The sequence below is a fragment of the Simochromis diagramma genome, unplaced genomic scaffold (assembly GCF_900408965.1).
Source record: "Simochromis diagramma unplaced genomic scaffold, fSimDia1.1 OVJJ01000816.1, whole genome shotgun sequence".
Taxonomy (NCBI): Eukaryota; Metazoa; Chordata; class Actinopteri; order Cichliformes; family Cichlidae; genus Simochromis; species Simochromis diagramma.
Window position 1 is genome coordinate 2889086 of NW_024386908.1, and position 20902 is coordinate 2909987.

At 39.4% G+C, this 20902-nt stretch overlaps 1 protein-coding gene across 3 annotated transcripts; it reads right to left on the reverse strand.

Moving 5' to 3' along the window:
* Nucleotides 1-75: 75 nt before the first annotated feature.
* LOC120735982 (solute carrier organic anion transporter family member 1C1-like) lies at nt 76-20813 on the reverse strand. Of its 3 annotated transcripts, none has more exons than XM_040035871.1 (15): nt 16819-20813; nt 11875-12009; nt 10722-10863; nt 10469-10601; nt 10251-10381; nt 8832-8978; nt 7835-7933; nt 6986-7219; nt 6748-6912; nt 5777-5972; nt 5522-5687; nt 3202-3386; nt 2253-2317; nt 2016-2133; nt 76-1888 (listed from the first exon to the last, which is right to left on the reverse strand). In XM_040035871.1, the coding sequence occupies exons 2-15, from the start codon at nt 11977-11979 to the stop codon at nt 1396-1398; spliced, it is 2379 nt and encodes a 792-aa protein (XP_039891805.1). In that variant the 5' UTR covers nt 11980-12009; nt 16819-20813; the 3' UTR covers nt 76-1395. The 3 variants fall into 3 exon arrangements, with proteins under 3 accessions (XP_039891805.1, XP_039891807.1, XP_039891806.1); XM_040035873.1 differs by lacking the exon at nt 16819-20813 and adding an exon at nt 15869-16809; XM_040035872.1 differs by lacking the exon at nt 16819-20813 and having other exon boundaries at nt 11875-13118.
* Between the last annotated feature and the right edge of the window lie 89 nt (nt 20814-20902).

Genomic DNA, 20902 nt, shown 5'->3' on the forward strand with positions numbered 1-20902 from the left:
CACAATTTCATTGCATCTCTATGACTGCATTTATAGACAAATGCATTCCATTCAAAGTCTGTACTGTGTATACATGCAAAAATAATTCTAGTCATTCAAACATCCATTTATTTACACAAAAGAACATTTTTTTTCAAGAAGTTGAAGTAATCTATAAAATTTTTCATTCTGGGACCTTGCAAAGCGGTCATGTGATCACATACATACATCAGCACAACTTCATTTTTGTTCCAGAGACTGTTTCTACAAATGTGGAAATGGGACCGCTGGTAGCGCTCTTTCTTCACAGGATTAAGCGTGATATAACCAGTGTTGGGTAACATTACTTTTAAAAATAGCATGTAAATTTAAAAGATTACTGGATATAAAAAGTAATCAGTTACATTAAAGCCTAAAATTACCTAAAAAAAATAAAAACAAAAAATAAAACCCCTTTTGCATACAGCATGCTGGTTATACGTCCAGAGGGCTTGTAGTCTACTGTACTGACTTTACTTCATTGATTAGCATGTTGACAGCATCCTCTTCAGTTCCACAGAACCAGCATCAAGCTTGTTAATTTCCCTCGTAGAGCAAGCTTTAGCTGACGTTTTGGAGAAGCAGAGTGTGGTGGAGCACGACTGCGGGGAGGCGGACACACCTGAGTTGCATTGGGTCATCAAGCCTCCCTGGCATATGAGAGTGAACTGGCTCCTGAATGGTGTTGTTGTTGGTGTATGGGCGGTTGGGAGCTGAGAAGATGCAACCGCGAGAGTGTTCGAACAACAACCGAGAAAGTGTGTGTTAATGAGTGTTATAATGTGGTCCATCATTCATGCCACATACAGTCATCAGTCTCTTTCTCAACTGGCCTTACCACTTACTTTGACTGCAGATTACTTCAAAACATGAAGCACAGCTCCTTAGCAGCTGACAGACAATAAATATAACTGTGGTACACAGTAATGCAAATTCTTCTGCAATGTAAATGTTGTCATATGCACAATCATGCTTGCTGAGCTCTACAACTGGATACATTCCAGTATGTAGCTGGATGCTAATGAGTTGAAAGGAGCCAAAAATATTGTGAAACAACTGGAAATATTTAATTAGGTACTTTTAAATATTTAAAAAGTACCTAATTGAGTTTGTGAACTGAAAAACACCCCCCCCCCCAAATTTTTATCTAAGGATTTGTTACTTTGTTACATTTAACACCCAACACTGATTATAATAGCTGCATCCTGCAAAAAAAGGATGGAAAATACTATTAGCATTAACCGTGACATTGTCCTGAAAGTAGTCCCTCTTAACAGGAAAATTATATTTTGACCAAACTTTGGGACTTGTTCCATCCATTCCAGTTTGATTTTGTGTTGGAGACCACTCTGCTAAACACAGTCTTTATGTGGTCCATCAGTTTAGTTGCTGCCTCTCTTTCTCCAATTTGCTCTTGTCATCAATGTGATCGTCCTGCTTCTCTATTACTTTGTGTCCGATGGATTCTTTACGGACTATCTCTGTGTTTGTGCCATCAGAAGACAGAGGAATAACTTCAGCGCAGGTATCTGCCATGTATTTAGCCTCCTGCGCATTACTTGTAGAGATTACTCCATCATTATGAGGGGGCAGTTCTACTGTGTGGACCTCTCCTCCTTCCTCCAAATCTGTAGCAATCTTTACCCAAATTTTTGTAGCACTGGGTAAGTTGGGAGTTTCAGGACTGGCTCTAATCTCCTCAGTGAGGTTTAATGGAGTCTTTAGTTCAAAATCCTTTGATGCTTTTTGCTCCTGCTTGTCTGTGTCCTTCTCTGGCTTTCGGAACTGGCGTCTGAGAAGGATGATGACAGCAATGAGGAAAAAATAAGAGGAGCCACTGATACAAGTGATCAAACCCAGGAAAATGATCCTAAAAGTAGAGAACAGAATTGGATTGAGGCAAATCAGCAAAGGTCTTTACAACAATTATAATGCTAGTCAATAATTTTTGGCAAATTTGTTTAAATAGTGTAAACTGGAATTTCTCCGTGGGGTACCTGTACATATCAGAGTTGTAAATACGGCATGCCCCCCTACCGCCACAACTCTTCATAGACCATTTAAGGCAAGTTGAATCAATCAAAGCGCCGAAATACACCGGTGCAGGAATTCCACCTACAGACAGCATTGGCAATGGGGACAAAACTTTTATCCAGAGAAAATAAACCTTTTGGGATTCAAGCAGAGTGACATATATTTATGCTTTACGTCAAAGTGAAAGTACTGAAGCTTACCAAGAGTCCTAGTTACCAAGGTCTGAATACCCAGAGCAAGGGATTTGAGCTCGGGTGTGATGCATCTGCAAGTACAAAACAAAACAAATCAAGAAAATAAGGAGTACATTATAAAAAATAAACTGGTCACAGTAGGCTGACAGGTCTCAATAGCAGCAATGGATAGACGTGAAGTGATACGCAGGATGCAGGAACAGACTTTGGCTAGGCTAAATTTTAGTGGAATTATTGGGGAACTATCTTGCAGTTTTTGCTTAATACTGTTAGTTAATGCTGGACATTAGTTCTTTAAAAGGTGAAACTATTCCTTTAAACCCTTTTCAGGTGATACTTACGTACGTTCTTTCATTGCATGTGTCACCACCACACTTTTAGAAATGTGTAGAAAAAAAACTTGTCAAAAAGTAACTTTGTTTATGCTTCCCTTGAGTCAGGGTCACAGCAGCCAATACTTGATTGCATCAAAACAGCAAAGTTTTCTCCTCTCACTGGAATTATCTTGTCTCTGTCTTTCTCTCTGTCTGCCTTTCCATTTTGTTTCTTCTTGCTCTGTGTGTGTTTTTAGTGCCTCCCTCCTGCTCCTTAGCAGCCAGTGGATTGATGTGCCTCCATGTCAAATGATCAATCATCCTGAGTAGTTTATCTAACCAGGTATTTTATCCAGTCTTTGCATGATCGTTCTATCATCTTTTGTGGCAGAAGACAATGTGTCAAAGGTTTAAACCTTCCTGTCTTTGTGCCTCCCAGGTTTTTAACCTCACCGGCCCTCCGCATGCCTGCTCAGTCTCTATTTGGCCCCCACGCTTCCAAGTTCCTGCCAATCTATCTATACTCTCTCCACCTCACTTAGCCGCGTTACGTTATAACTATTTTGAGTCCTTCCATTTCACTGTCTACCACTACTTTAGGCTGCTAATAGACATGAAAGCAACACTAAGTTTTTACAGACCGTATAATGACCATGTAGCCAGGTGTGGCTCCCAGAGCATTGATAAAGGAGCTGAGAACAGATATGGCCATATAGGAAGTGAAGCTTCGGCTGCAGTCCTTGGCATGAGGGCACTGGCCCAGTTTCACTGATGTACTGCTGCCTGCTGGAAAGGAGGTGGACACACAGGTGCAGTTGTGAAAGACCTGGGAAAGAGAGAATATTTACATTTATATATATTTTTATGTCTTTTACATCCAGGCATTTTTGGAACTGGATTGTAAAATTATTTCATTTTGCATTTTCTACCCAGGAAAAGTAAGCATTGTTAATCAAACACGTTAAAAGTCCGTAAAATTACACTTTTTAAAGTTTAAAGCAACTGAGATGTGAGTTTCCTGAAGAGACAAGGGACAAAACTGCTCTCCGCATAACATCTGACACTTCACCCAGAGGATTTTATAGTCGAAGAAAAGGTAGGGGATATTTACAAGAGCATAAGAAGAAAAGCACATAACAGCTAATCAATAACATTTACAACAATAGGAAAATACACTGAGAGTACACGCTGAAAAATGCTTTAGTAGCAACAGTGTAACATCATGCCTCCTGGCTAACATCATCTTCCTCAACAGCAACTAGTAGAAACATTGAAGAACAACAATAGTGATGATTTTGTACTGGATTATATCTTTGCAACACAAATAATCTAATCTGTAAGTATTATATATAAGTACTATATGTGATCATGTTTCAGAGAATGCTGCGAAACCTCTGCTAACTTCTCGGAGTAATACTTGAAATTTTGTGAAAACAAAACTGAATATTGAAATGTACTGCAACGCTCAAGCTATATCACAAACACTGACATATGTGCTTTCTATTCATTTATTATACATGCAACAAAATAACACTATATACTGTATGTGTCTGATCAAATTAATACATTTTGGGGTTAATTAAAAGTTGACCCTTTTTTAATGTTAATTGATAAGTGTAAAATAATTAGATGGTAATGAGTGAGCTTTTAAAAGAGAGTGAGTTTTCAGTTTTTAAAATAGTTTTAAAAGACTTTTAAAAATAGTTTTTAAAGTGATAAAAAGTGAGAAAAGTGGAGGATTTTTATTATTCTGACTGCTTATCATAGTCACATGGATGGTATTCATTAGACCACCTGTCACAAAAAATAAGAAAACACAAGTATTTTAGAAATCTGTAAATATTATATTGCCGGTTTGAGCCCCGGCTCCGACAGTCTCGGTCGTTGTGTCCTTGGGCAAGACACTTCACCCGTTGCCGAATGGTGGCGCCAGTGTCCGGCAGCCTCGCCTCTGTCAGTGCGCCCCAGGGCAGCTGTGGCTACAACATAGCTTGCCATCACCAGTGTGTGTGAATGGGTGGATGACTAAATGTAGTGTAAAGCGCTTTGGGGTCCATAGGGACTAAGTAAAGAGCTATACAAATACAGGCCATTTACCATCTTACAATGCTGTGATTGCAGCCATTCCCCAACTCTCTGTGAATGGTACTCATTGCCTTTGATCAGTGGGTTTTGATGAGGGGTTGTTGATCAATGGTCATGAGAATTTGCATATTAACAATCAAAGAACTGACCTCACAGCCTATTGTTCCCAGTGTACTAGTTTCAGTCAGTTTCAGTCAGTGGTGCTGGTTTCAGACATTCTAGCATTAAAAAAAAATATTTTTTTTATTGATTGAAGAGCTTTCACATACTGGTGAATTAACCATCACAGTACATTTTAAAGCATTGTAAAAAAATATTTATTTTATTTCAGAATTTAAGCTATCAAAGCATTTTGATAGCTTAAATTTTCTTAATTTTTTTCAGTGTAGCTAATAAAGGGTGTTCCTTTGAAATGGCCCACAGTACTGCTTATGAACATGTTTTATCAGGTTACAGTGGTTCAACCTCAGCTCAACCCATGTGTCAAAGTGTTGAAGTGTAATTGGGAAAGATACTGAACCCTAAGAACTGCCTTTGATGTGTGTCATCACTGTGTGTGAGTAAAAGTATAAATGTAAATGAAAGGGATACAAAGTGCCGTGAACATGTGGTCTGTGAAGCTCTCTGAGTGGTCAGTAAGAGCAGAAAATGTAAATGCAATCCATTTACCATGGGAGTGCTGTTCAAATGCATTTAAGGATGAGACATATATAAATATCAAGAGTTCATGTTACAAAGTAGCAGTATTTAAAATGTAATGTAACCTCAATACACAGCAATCAAGACATTCTTGACCCAAATATCTTCCAACAAGTGGCTGATACACGTGTTTACACTTTACATTATACCTCTGTGCTCTCTTGTAATTGTCCTTACGGTGTTTTTGCCGTGTCCGCTGGAGCTGAGGCAGCCAGCCATGCATGGAGAGATGTAAGTGATGCCGCTATTTGAGCAAACGGGGTCCCACTCCTCTGCTGAACACAAGCAGTCCCTGTTACACTCAGAGAAGAGCATTTCTCTGCTGTACAATACACCTTTTGTCCTGCAAGGGAGTGAAGCAATGCATATTTTGATCTACAGTGGACACAGGAAGAAAGTTGCTAAATCAGTGATATTTGTCTCAGCACTGACCCGTTGTACGATACAGTGAGCCCCGCTATGGGTATGTTATCACACTTGGTGCCAAACTGCAGCAGCATGAGGAGATAGGACATAAAGGATGTTGCAAAGGAAAGCTGAGCTCCTGATACCACACTCAGCTTATACCTCTTCATCAGCAGCCCTCCGAGGAAGATCCCTATTGCCACTGCTGGCAGGTTCAGGACACCTGAAGGAAACACAGGGGAATATTGCTTGTATACGTCATACATCATGTCACATATACATACTTTATACCAAGCACATTTTCCTTAATGATTATTAATGATTTGTTTGTTAGATGTTAAATATTTGAGTGCATTTTGATCATTTAAACCTTATCTAAAAGTACACACTGCTTATTCACAGAAGGTGAACGTGTTACAACCCGGCTCAAAAGCCGCAACATAAATAAGGAGAAGAATACCAGAATTTCAGTGAGAAGAGGTTTTATCTTAAAATGCATAGCAGGTTGGCTAAAATGGCTGGAACCACCAAGGCAAAAACTAGTGAGCCTCTCTCTGAAAGCCTGCTTCAGGTATGCTTTTATCCACACCTGAGTAGGTTGGCGCTGGGTATCTATACACCTACGAGTACAGTTTTCCTTCACAGGCTGTCCTCTCCGAACCTGTTCTGAGTTGATTTATCAAGCTCTGAAGCAGTGTGGGATCATTTTGACAGAGAACAGAACAAAAGGCAGCCAAAGGAGAGCTTTGAATGTTTTTAAAGAAGCCTGGAGAACTATTCCTGAAGGGTAGCAAATTAAAAGAAAGTTTCTCTGGGAGTGTTCAGGCTGTGTTGTGTTGGTGGTCATTGCAAATGCTGACCTTCAAGCTTGATAGAGTTGTAAAAACACTATTTTCATGTATGTTTGAACACGTGTCAATAAATTACTGCGCCTATGTTCCACTTTTCTATCAAAAGTTCAATATGAACACGTAATTTATTGATTTCAGTATTTTTACCTATGAGGAAGTTTGCCCTGGATGCAGACTGTCCAAACTGTTGCTCCATGTATTTGGCTTTAAAGGTGAGTAGACCGATGAATGCATTGAACTTCAGGATGCTCCCGCAAAGAAGCAGGAAGTAAGCAGGAGTTCCTAACAGACGCCTCAATGATGGAAGGAAACCTGGGCAGGAACATCCACAAAAATCACGTAAGAACCATCAACCTGCACATGCAAACACAGACGACGACTCTACCTTTGGCAATTTCAGTCAGCTTGAAGTTTTGGTTGTTGCTTCGCGCATCCTCTGTCTTGTTTAGGATCTCGCAGGCTGGAGTTTCATGGTTTTCTTCACTCTCCTGCTTGGGCATCGAACGGGGCAGAAACCAGAAGGGAATGCTGGAGATAAGCAGAAGGCCAGAGGACACAAGAAAACCCATCCACCAAGCACCCACCCAGCGGGAATCTTTAGGAGTGATGGTCACACTTTCTATGTAAAAGAGAAGAATTTTCAAGTTTTCTTCAGGAAGTCTTCGCATAAACAAGTCTCAATCAAAATATCTCTGTTGACAAAAGTGTAGACTGGCTAAAATGTTTTTAACTTGTGAAAGGTTGTTCTTTAACTCTTGTTACCCCCATCCAGCTTCTTGGTCTTACACGGTACATAAACTTGATTTGTTAGACAAAGACAGTTTTTGTCATTTTAGCCTCCAGACACCATCCCATTCAATGTCAACCCAAATAATCATGATGTGATTGAAGTGCAGACTTTAAACTTTTAACTTTATTTAAAAAAAATATGTTTGCATTAATTTTACAGTCAATTTGAAATATTTGATTTAATTTATTTAAAATATTTGATTTAAAATATATAGGCAAAATTGCAGAAAAATGTGTGGTTGCCTAAAAAGATCTAAATGTGTACATTTTCTTTTTGTTTCTAACGCAGACAGGTTTTTATATTCTCTCAGCTAAAATCACTGCTTTGAATTTTGTCAGCTTTTGCCATCTATCGGATACTTTTAAGATGAGCTCTAACCATAATGAGTCGTGTATCATGTAAAAAACAAAAAACAAAACCCAGACACACAAAGAAAAACCTTACCCATATCAACATATCCAATGTCAACATATAGTCTGGCACAATAGGAACCCAAAAGGAAGCCAAACATGGGACCCAGGAGAGTAATGGTCTGGAGACAAGCTGCCAATGACAAAATAGATCAGAAGTCTACGATGTGATATTAAACAATCTAAAGAAGGGTCTCAAACTTAAATGAGCTGTGGGCCACTACTGGCACTGTCATCTCATTGGAGGGCCACTTTAGTGGTCGAGTAATACAAAAAAAAAAAACAAGCGAAAACAAGAAAGCACCCACAAATATTTCCAAAAATGTTTTCTTTTGTTTGTTTTTTAAAATTTCCAATATTGTATCACAAGACAAAATTGCAAACATCAACGCAATTTCTTTTTTACCTCACTCTTAACTAACTGAAGCCTTTCATTGACCCACCAAATAAACACGTGGCCAGAATAATTTTGTTCGTATTAAAAAAATAAAATAAAAAAGTGCAGACATAAGTGTACGCATCAGTTTTTGACTCTTTCACTAGACTAACAGAGCCAATCCCTCCACATGTTTGTAGTCTCTGCTCATATTGCCTTCATATTAGATCATTTTTTGCTTTTTAAAGAACTTATTTTAACATTGCACTTAACAACAAACACATCCTCCCTAATAAAACAACATCAAGGGCCAAATTGCATTATATGTCTTCACGTTGATATAAGGGCCATAAGTAGGGGTGAGGTGGGCCGCAAGTGGTCCCCGAGCGGCAGGTTTGAGACCCCTGATCTAAAGGATAGGATGTAAAATGAGATATTTCCTTGACCCTCAGTTAAATTTACTGAATACGAGATTAATTGTAGGTTTACCCTGATAAAAATCACACATTAACCAGCATAAAAATGCTGTACATACAGGAATGATGAATGTGTGCATTCTCACATGGCTTATAGGGCATTTTAAGGAATTTATTTATTAAGTAACACCTTTTAAGTCAGGTGGAAGACTTTAAAATCCCTTTGAACCCCATATTACCAATATAAAAAGGGGAGTTTTCCGCCTTAGCAAAGTCATCGATGTAGGAGATGCCAAGAGGTGTGACTGGAGTTTCTCCAATCCCCCGCAGAGCATTGCCCAGGAATACGTAGATCCACATGCTGGAACCAGAATCTCTCACACAGGCTGCATAATGACACAAACTAGAAATCTGTGATATTGATTTTGTTACAAAGAGTTCACACACAGTGGCTCGCACAGCATCAAAGTTATACATGGAGCATGCGTACTACAATAAAAAACACACTAAATATTGCATGGATCCTCTTGATCAGGTTCACCAGTATTTTCCTGGCTCTGAATGAGCTTTACAGACTTAACAGCCTCAGCCTGTTCACGACACACCAGTGTCTTTTCTGGTTCTTTCTCAGTATTTAGTACACAAAAAAATATATTCTTTACTCAGTAAAATATGAAATATTTATAATATTTAATAATGAACTATGAAAATATAACACAATATGCCCAATTGATTAAAGCAATGCAAGTAGTGGGAGTGGAGGGGCCAAAAATTCCTCTATGCAGGAAAAAGCCCAGTTACATGAAAATGAGAAAGACACAGTTTTACATCTATATCTGCTATATCTGCTTTTTCATTACGGAGACTACGTCAAACAAGACATGAATAAAATCTGCCGATATTCAGTACCATCTTAATAGTGGCTTGTTGTATATCACCACATTGTACGTGACTTCCATTATATTTCTTTCCAAATACGTCTCATCTGAATAGCTGAACAGGATCAATAGATTGCATTTTGTGAGAGCATCACATGGTTTTGTGAGAAGCAGAATTAATTATAGTTTAACAATAGTGAGACTGAAGCAACATTGCAACTAAAGCCCATCTCAGGGACCAAAATTAATGGGAACAAGAGGAGCTCCTAAAAACACTGAAAAACACATGGGCACACAGAGCCAAACTGAGTTCATTACCATAAATATTACAAATGTCTGCTTTCTTATTATTCTGCCTCCTTTCAGTCTTTTCTTTTTAAAAGTCGTCTCTCGTTGGCTAGCTCTAGAGTCTGCGTCCGGGCTTATTGTTGCGGACGTGCATGCTGTTGTGTCTTTGTTTATTCCTGGTGACAAAGATGCACCAGGAGAAAGCTGATTGGCCGGTGAGTTGTTAGTAGGTTTAACAAGGTTTCATGTTAAAGTTTCATGTTTTTTTTGTAAAAGAAAATCTACAAAAACCATGAGTTTTAAGCAATAAATAAATAAGTAATAATAACAATAAATAGCTGACATTGCCATGCTATTCTCTCCTATTTACAGGTATTTACTGTACCCGCTGCAGCAGAAAGCAGAAATGCATTTGACTGCACTAAATAGTGAAAGTGAATGTTTTACTATCTTTAATTATATTTAATCCTGGCATGTATTCCACACTCTTACCTTTATTGTCCTCCAACGAAGGCTCTATTTGAATTTCTGGCACGTGATCTAGTGTTTTCAGAGGATCCACACAGGCAGCAATGCTCAGGTTGTCATTCTGAAAGACCTGAATCACCGTGTCATACTTATACCTGCAAAAAACAAACAAAAAGTCCATGTCAATTTCTTCTGTCATCGTTTTTGCTTATAGAAGTTTCTCATTTAAATTTGACCTGTACCGTCCCATGAAGAAATGTGTGAGGCCAGTGAGAAACGCCCCCACAGCCATGAGGAAACAGCCCGCAGCGATGAGTCTGGGTCGGTGCAGCTTAGCCCCAAAATGGCTGACCACAGCTAGAAACAACAAGTTGCCTACACACACACCCCAAAAAAGATTGAAATCAAGTAAGCAAAAAGAATGACTTTTTCTCCACTGTATCACTAAAAAAAACCATCAAAGCGTTTATTTTTAAATGAACTGGTTGATGTTACCCATCTCAAAACTGCCGTCTATGAGACCGATGTGTGTGCTGGAGAGGTCAAAGCGCCTCTCTATCTGAGTGATGGAGCTCTTCATGTAGGTTCCTGTCAGGGCTTTGGAGAAATAGGCGAAGGAAAGCGCTACAATAAACAGCTGGAAGACAGAAAACAGAAGACAATATAAAAACTCACATTCTAATAATGCAAAGATGTTCTGGATAAAACTAGGACTATGTGTCTACATACCCAAACAATGTCATAGTGTAATCATGGAAATGATTCTGCCCCCTTTTCTGAGTCTCCACTACTTTCTACTGTGTAATTGTGGTCCTTGTTTAATGTTGCATTACCCCTTTATTCTTAACTTGAACTACAACTTATGTTGTGTTGAATCAGTGCACAAAATCTGGTGTAATGTCTTGACATCACAGTTAACAACAATAAGCTTTTTGAATTTTGACACTCTGTCTCAAAATTAATGGAAAAAAGAAAGGGATGAAAACAGAAATATGATGACTCCAGTGTACTGCTGTAATCAGGCAAAGCGTAGCTCCGGGCAGCTACAGAAGTGTCTGACGAAAGCTCATTTAGAGCAGAAATTTGGCATGCTGAGATTTTCAGTAACAACACAAGATCAGCTCTTGGCTTGATTTTACCTACTTTGGGAAAAACATATCTCTGAAAATGTTGTTCAATCAACTGAAAACAGATGTGCATCTGGCTTTCTGAGCATTTATCCACCTATCATCTATCTTTAGCCTGTGCCGGGTCAAAAGGGGAGGCTGTTAGAGCTCACTCTAGCGAGAGATGCGCACAGGCACGACAGGTTTCCTGCCTAGCGCAGGGCTGACACATGAAGAGAAAAACATTTACAGTTATGGGCAATTTTGTGTCACTGATTCACCAAAACCCGAATGTCTTTAGAGGAAACTACAACAAGTCTAAACAGGCAGCAGTGCCAGCGGGGTAAGAGTTTAAACCCAGAGCCTTCTTGCTGTGAGGAGACAGCGCTAACAACTGCACCACCTACTGCCTTTTACGCTTTTAACTGGCATTTTTATCTGGGCCACTTTACACTGAGTGCATCAACAGAATGAACCGCAGTCCGAGATCAAAAGCAGGATAAAAAAGGTGTCAGAGTGTTGATCACAGATAGCTTTAGTACTTTGAGATTGGAGAAGCCAGGGCGCTTTCTGGTCTTGTGGTCGACGGGGCTACACAGAGCCTCTTCGCTCGTCATGTTGGCTGTGTCCTGTGCTGTGTTTTCCATTTTCCTCTTGGTCTTCCTTTCCTTAGAGCACTAGTTTAATAGAGGAGAAAATATATTTCAGCTGCATTCATCTAATAAAACTTTACTGTGGGTATTTTCGGATTTGCTTATTTAGAAAAGCCAGTGTACATATATTTAGGTTTAAGTTTGTGATCAATGACACTTTAAAAATGAAGTGTTTGCTATAATTCCTAAAGAGCTATTATACACTTTTGGTAAACTACTTGAATTGAAGCTGAACATCTACACTTTAGTCACATGCAGATTGTTCGCGGTGTTGCAAAAAGGCAAAATTACAAAGAATGCGTCATTGTCCCAGAAAGTGAATTCTGTTGCTCTGTAAGTGTCTTCAGTGGGAGAAATGTTTCATCATTTATGTTTATCCTTGTAAACATAAGTGCATAATTTGCATAAGAAACTGGCACCGCTGACTAACAATGGACTATGAGGCCAGGTTCATGTTCATTAATATGCAAATTATCTTAACGATTGATCAATGGCCACTATTCAGAGAGTTTAAGAATGGCTACAAGACCCCCCACTCAAACCAGCGTTCCTTCCTGCCCAGGATGTCATCCTCATCACTTAAAGAGTAGCTACTGGGCGTGACCAGGTTTCAGTGCCCTGGCCTCACAAAGTTACTCTTCAGTGATGTTGTCCTCTAGCCAGTGTGTATTTTCCAGTATAGGTTATCTCACAGCAAATATACTATACTATATTTATAAGATTAGGGAAATATGCAGTCAGCTGAGGCTGAGGACGTCACTGGGATCTGTGACAAAACAATTCTTCCATTGACAGCTTCCTGTGATTTCCTTACCTGGATGATCAAGCATGCATTAAGACATTAAAACATACCATTGTCCAAAAACCTGGTCCTAATAGTATAGATAAATCAGTAAAATGAAGGATGCATATACAAAAAGTTAGAAAAAGGAAATAAGCCATGAGAAAATGATACCAACTGCAAATGATGCAGTTGTAATGAGAAGCTATTCATCTTTACTCAGCCCAAAATCATACCTACCGTATTTTCGCAACTATAAGGTGCACATAAAAGCCTTAGATTTTCTTTAAAAAGTGCGGCGCGCCCTATAGTGCAGTGCGCCCTGTGTGTTGTAAGGAGGGCGTAGTAGAGAACACCATGAGAACGCTAAAGGGTGAAGTGTGGGCGTTGCTCGTATATACCGGACAATCGCACATACCTGTATAAAAGGACAGGTATGTGCATTATGTGGAACATCGTTGTTTTAACAACCCTGAAAATGGCAAAGAGACACGCTTATGAAGCACAGTTTAAACTGAAGGCCATCAGCTACGCGGAGGAACATGGAAATCGAGCAGCGGCGAGAGAATTTAAGATTAATGAATCGATGGTTCGCAAGTGGAGGAAGCTGGAAAACAAGCTCCGACAGGTCAAGAAGACGCAGCTGAGTTTCCGCGGACATAAGGCGAGGTGGCCCGAGTTGGAGGAAAGACTCGAGCGGTGGATCATCGAGCAAAGAACGAGCGGGAGAATCGTTTCGACGGTCACCATTCGACTAAAAGCGGTTTCGCTAGCAGAAGAAATGAAAATTGAACATTTCCGAGGAGGTCCGTCTTGGTGCTTTCGTTTTATGAAACGGTGCCATTTTTCCATCCGGACCAGGACTACGGTAGCGCAGCAACTTCCAGCGGATTATACCGGTAATGAAAAGCTGGCCATCTTCCGCTCCTACTGCAGCAAACACATCGCCGACAAAAACATCCAGCCCAGCCACATCACAAACATGGACGAGGTCCCGCTCACTTTCGACATCCCGGTGAGTCACACTGTGGAGAAGAAGGGGACCAGCACAGTAGCGATACGCACAACGGGGTATGAAAAGTCTTCTTTTACTGTTGTGCTTGGCTGCCATGCTAATGGACAGAAACTGCCGCCTATGGTGATTTTTAAGCGAAAGACTTTGCCTAAAGAGAAGTTTCCAGCAGGAATCATCATTAAGGCAAATGAAAAGGGCTGGATGGATGAGGAAATGATGAAAGACTGGCTGAGGGAGGTGTATGTAAGGAGACCAGGTGGTTTTTTCCACGCATCACCATCGCTGTTGATCTGTGACTCTATGCGTGCCCATCTCACAGCCAATGTGAAAAAACAAGTGAAACAAATGAACTGTGAGCTTGCTGTCATTCCGGGAGGCCTGACAAAGGAACTCCAGCCGCTGGACATCGGTGTGAACCGCCCGTTCAAAGTAAGGCTGCGAGCGGCCTGGGAGCGATGGATGACCGATTGGGACCACAGTTTCACTAAGAGTGGAAGGCAGCGCCGGGCGAGTTACGCCACAATTTGCGAATGGATTGTAGATGCTTGGGCTAACATGTCTGCTGGCACTGTTGTTCGAGCTTTCGCAAAAGCCGGCATAATTTCCGAGGAGCCGCACGGCACGGAAAGTGACTCTGACGGTGAAGACAGTGAACCTGGCATGTTTGATGGAGATTTAGCACAGCTGTTCAATTCAGACACAGAGGATGAGGACTTCGATGGGTTTGATTGATGACAATTACCGGTAATAAAAATGTGAGTACCAAACTCAGTTTTGCTCCCGCTTTATTTTTAAACATGCATACTTGTATGCGCCCTATAATCAGGTGCGCCTTATGTGTGTGTGTTAAATACAGTAATGGCACACATAACTGAGACTGCGCCTTTTAGTACGGTGCGTCTTCTGGTCGTGAAAATACGGGTATGTGCAAAACCTGAGTAAGACCATTGTTCAGAACACTGAAGTTTCTGTATAACAGTCAGGTAAAAAAGAAAGGAGTCTGTGAGAAGCTAAGTACTTACTGTAAGCAGCGAGGTGCTGTTAATCAAATACACTTGATTAACTGATCACCACTGAGTCTGAGCACCTCTATAAAAAACACAAGCTTTACGTTGCCATTTGTGTTTATACGCATTCAAGTGTGTGTTAACACCATGTCACAATCTTCCCAGGAGTGTACAATCTAGAAAAATGAATCCCAGGGTCAGACCATGTAATGCTTAGAACAATTGTAAACAACCTGAAAGCTACATCTCAGACTCTACAGACCTCAGTGAGCAAGTTAAATGTTAAAGTTCATGACAGTGCATTGAGGAAAAAACTGAACAAGTATTCATTGTTGCCAAGAGAAAGCCTCCTCTCTAAAATACCATGACTGGGCTTTGGTTTGCAGTGTTGCACCTAAACTAAGACCAGAAAAGTGGACCACATCAGTCCAGCTCTGAGGTCGTTACACTGGCCGCCTGTCCGTCAGAGGATAGACTTTAAAGTCCTGATGCTGGTCTATAAAGCTCTGAATGGTTTAGGACCAAAATACATCAGTGACCTCCTGACCCAGTATGAACCTTCCAGATCCCTCAGGTCATCTGGATCCGTTTTTTTTATCAGTTCCCAGAGTCAGAACCAGACACGGAGAAGCTGCATTCAGCTTTTATGCTCCTTATATCTGGAACAAACTCCCAGAAAGCCTCAGATCAGCTGAAACACTCAGTTTATTTAAATCCAGGTTGAAGACTCACCTGTTCTCAGCTGCATTTGAATAAAGCACCAAATCCACACTGTTAAGCTTCAATTTCAAAACTTACATTTTAACTACTGATTTTATCTACTGTTTTTTTTAATCAATTTTAAATCATGCTTTTTATTGTTTGTTTTTTAATGTCTCTGTAAAGCACTTTGAATCACCTTGTTGTTGAATTGTGCTATATAAATAAACTTGCCTTGCCTTGCCTCAAAAAAATCCCAAGATTTCTTGAACAATATCCTTTGGGCAGACAAGAACAAAGTGCTTTTGGTCACAATGAACAGCGGCACATTTGGTGAAAAGACAAATACAGTACAGCAGCACACACAGACCTCAAACCTACCAAGCACAGTGGTGGAGCGCTGATAATTTGAGCTTGTTTTATAGCCACAGGACCTGGCCCCCTTGCAGTCAGCTTTAGTCAGCCATGAACTCCTCTGCACACCAAAGTATTCCAGAGCCAAATGTGAGACTGTCTGTCCGATTGTTAAAGCTTAGCTGAAACTTGATAACACAATGCAATACAATCTCACGCACAGCAACAAACTTCCAACAGGGTACTCGAAAAAGAAAGCGTTGCAATGATCCAGTCAAATTCCTTTGGAATGTGGGACCTGAGCTGTGCATAAACAAATGACCCCAAAACTCAATGAACTGAAGCAAAGTTGTAATTTTTCCATGACGATCATGATGATGTGAGAGACTAATAAAGGCATACAGAAAACCATTAATCCAAGTTATTGCTGCTAAAATTGGCTCTATAAGCTACTGAGTCGTGTTGTTTTCTTATTCACACGACTCTATAAACAATTCTAAACACTTTTTACAGTGCAAAGTCAATCCTTTTGGTTCCAATGCACAAGTCTGTTTTCAGTGATGGAAAGGAGGTGAAATCTAAAAGCAGATGGTACCTGTATAAAATCCACTGTCCTCTCAGGTCTATAAATGTCAGGTGCTCCAGCCAAAGCCCATATCAGGAAGAAAAACTCTCCAGTGACAACTTTGGCAGCACTGATCTGTTAGAAAAACTGTGGGGGTGAAAATCTGACAGAAAAGTCCGTATGCTTTTGTCTCATAACTCCATAAATCCTTTTCAAGTTCAGACTTGTTAATACTCCCACTCAAAGTGCGGCTTAACCTTACTGTCTAAGTCGTTCTTGACCTACAAGCTCACCTTATCCTTGGTGGAAGGAATTTGAAGAAATTTAGATGTATTATTTTTAGTAATAGCAAGAGGAATCGTTAGTAAAATCACAACTGCAAAAGAAGCACTTGGGAAGTTTGATGAAATACCTAGTGCATCGTCAGGTGAAAGGGACTATGGTCTCCCCCTTCTTCTTCCTCTTTTGCTCCTCTTTAAGCAGCCATATATTGCTCTTCCTACTGAGAGCAGACAGATCTGTTCTCCCTGAGCTCCTATTCTCCCGTCTGAGGGCAAAGCTTTTGCTTGGTACAAGCAGACAAAAGGCCTCACACATTTTTATTCCGAACACATGCCAGCTAGTCCTTCCAGTGGGTGGTTGGATTTAGTGGGGGTTAAAGGGGTAAGGAGGAGGTGTGGGGGCGAAGATTAATAACTTCAAACCAGTCCCTAAGGATTTTTATTTTTCCTCACAAGGTAAAACATCAGGTGCATGGTGACGAATTATACGGGATTAAAAGTCTGCTTAAAAAGTATGTCTGTGTAAAAGGGAACTGTCAGCGTGGTGAATGTTCAAGCAGCATTTCACGCACCAAATGATACCAGATGAGTTGGATGGATTTGATGATGACCTCAAATGTGGAACAATATGTCTCTGTATTAACCTTTGCCCGAGAATGTGCTATTAGTCCAGTGACCGCAGGAGGGGTCCTGGCAGCCAAGCAGCAGGTCACACAATCAGCTTTGTCCCTGCAAACATTCCAGGGATTATGATTAGCGCCTTCACATTCCTGCACAGCAACAGCGAGGGACACATTTACTAATTACCAGAAATTATACTTGTCTCCAGAAAAGTATAGTTGACTTGAATACTTTACACGTCTTCTGCTACTATATTTAATTTAATTACAAGTGCATTCAGACAGGGCTGCTGGCCATAACTGCAGCACTCCGTTTTAGACTAACAGCAGCTGTACTGCCTGGAAAAAAAGATGATTTTTTTTTAAAGATTCAATTTGTTAATGTTATTCTTTCAATCTTGCTTAAAAATCTGATTATCTTTGGTTTGTGTAAATAGAAGTTGTGAGAGCACTGAAGTTGCATATTTTTTCCGTGGATATTTTCTTGTGTAGAGCACAGCCTGCAGGTGAAATAAGATAACACTTAATGCTACTAAGCATGTCATGGGATTCAGTTAACTGTTTTACCATGATGATTAAAAGTGTAACATAAAAAAAGCTAACATCTTAAATTTTATCTAGACCAAACTAAAGCAGGTCAAATAGTCATTTTAGCAATAAAGGTGATTAGAAGTAATAACATAAGGGAGGTTATAACATTTATAACACTTTACACAGCGTGGCTTAAGTTCAAACATAGTCTCTAGGCCAATAAGAGAAAGGGGAGCAGTATTTAACAAGTGGAAATTAAACACAGGATAGTCAATGTTTGTTTAAAAAAGCTTATGTAATTTTAAAAAGCCAGGTTACGTAATCCAAACCTTCAACTTTAAACTAGGCGACGTGATGAAAATGCAAAAAAAGAAACAAGAAAACAGTGACAGTAAGTACCAGAAAAACACTGAAATGACTGAAAAAAAGATGTACCCTAACACTGCAAAAGCACAACATTTCTTTTTATTTCAGGAGAATCATTCTGAATCAATGTTCTCAAACGGCTCTGTAGACTCACAACTGCAAACACAGAGACTGAATCACTGAAAAAAAGAGTCATAACCACAGTGGTGACCTTGCCAGACTTTCTTGTAGTTTTCTAAGGTGTTTTTGAGAAATAGCTCTCCAGGATTTCCAGCAAGTCCGGTTCTTTTTCGGTCCAATTTTCAGTGAAATCATTTATCTTTGGACAGAACATTTTTAATCCGGTGATTTCTTTTGTTTATTTTACGAAAAATGCCAGCAACAGCAAAGTTCACCATGGTGTGTAGTGTGTTCTTAAAAACGTTTAGAAAACTGGACAAATGGAAGACAAAAGATGTGGCAGGCCTTAAAGTTCATATCCAACAGATAAAGTATCTGAAAGTCATGCTCTAAAGAAATAGGAAAAAATATATATACAACAAAACGTAACAGTGGAACTGTTACGTTTTTGTAACTGTTACGTAACAGTGGAACTGTGGAACAGTGGAACTGTTACATTTTTATACAAAAGGCAGCCAACATAAAAAGAAGAGCTTTGAATGTCCTTTCACAAACCTGGAGAACCCTTCTTGAAGAGATTACAGGAAAGCTTGGCTAAGAGACTTCAGGCTGTGTCAAAGAATAAAGGTGGTCATAAAGAATTGTACAAATTCTTACTTTGTCTTGTATATTGTATTTACCTGTTAGTTTGTCACTATTAATTGCTACTCTTTTTTTAAAATAATGTAACATATTGTAGAGCTTGTTGATTCATAACTTAGTGAGTGTATAGAGAATTCTGTCGCTTTTAGAGTGAAAGGATAAAATGAGTTGTTATTCAAAAAAATGCAGAACAAAATGTATCTGGACAAAACTGGTCTTTAATGCAAGAGATATTTTTCAAGGACAAAAAAGAAATTGTAAAAAGGTTGAAAAGATTTCCAAACAACATGTACGGGCAAACTCAAATATATCCAACACTATATAGAACTCATCATTATTGCTAGTAATTTTGTCTAGTGATTGATAATACATTCAGACAACAACCATGGTGTAGGAAAATAAAACAAAATAAAATCCAAGTTCTCATTTATCCCACTCACTCTCAGTCCACTGCCTCAACCATTACGAACTTTTTCCAAGCAAACACTGTTGAGTCGAGGATTCTGTGAACTCTCATGACCTTTGGATTTGTGTGTTACAATGTGATGTAACATATGTGTCTGAAAGGCAACCTTTTCAGAATAAAGGTTACCTCAAGCTGTTAAATGCAACTAACTTTCAATGGCCCCCTCATCTTCCTCTCCTTCATGGCTCAAAATGCATGTGCATTAAAAAATGTGTGTCAAAGTTTGTGAGGTATTAAACTGGAAACATGGCTGATAAGCTCGTCTGGAGCTGGTGCAGAACAGTCTCTGAATGGCTAATGAGCCTTCACAATCAGTTTGATTAGCACGTATATAAAGCAGCTCAATTATTCATATTTCAGGAAGGACATTCAAACAATGAATTCACATTTTCAGTGGATACTGAGATCCTATTCTGTATGTTTATTTGACAACATGTAAATGTCTGTCACATCTACTGTAACTTAGTACAAATAAACTTATAGACTTAATAAAATAATATGTTACTCTACTAATTTCACATTTTAGGAAATATGCTAAGTCCATTCTCTAACTTAGTAAGAACCGGACTTAGAATATTTCCTAAAAATTACTGTTGCAGCAAGGCTAGCTGTAACATCAAGTATCTCTAAGACACAGTTAGCGATATGCTGTTTGTCTTTTCGTAGTTGTAAATCAAAGTCACTGGTGCTAGTTAGGAAATACTGTAGCACAGCTAACTCTCCGTGACTTCTGGAGTTTCTATTCTACATGGCTTGAGCAGATGTGAGATTTAGGGATGCTAGAGGTGTTTGTTACCTTTAGACAGCTACCTATTTTTCCATGTTTCTACTCTTTGTGTTATACTAAGGTAAGTGACTTCACATAGACAAAGGAGTGGTATTGATTTTTAGAAAACTGCACATAAGTGTATTCCCCCAAAACTTTATATTGTATATTTATGAAATTAACTAATAAAAAAATATTACCAGGTTATGCTACCACAAGCAGTATGTGGTACATATAGTATATACATGTCTATCAAACTAGTACTCCACAAGATCACTTTTAAAATAAGCTTGTAGGGTAAGACATTGTTAGCTTTACCTGACCTAATGCTGCTTGAGTTTAAACAGAGGAACAGAGACAAGCTTGTTTCGAAAATCTGACACGTTTTCTTCTTACTTTGTCTCAGCATACATGAAATGTGTGTTTCTGCTCAGGTGTGTTGCTGACAGATATTAAGAAAAGCATGTGTCCCTGCTCTGTTTTGTTGACTGCACGTTCATGTACTGCAGGGCTGTCAAACTCAAATACACAGTGGGCCAAAATTCAAAACTGGAACAAGGTCGCGGGCTAACGTTAATATTTACTGAAAAAAAAAATCTTCCTCCAGATTTAAGAATGAATCTCTTCTTATGGACTCAAACAAGTTTTGCTGAAAAACTGAATATGGAACAAGCAAAGCTTAATACTAAACAATATATATATTA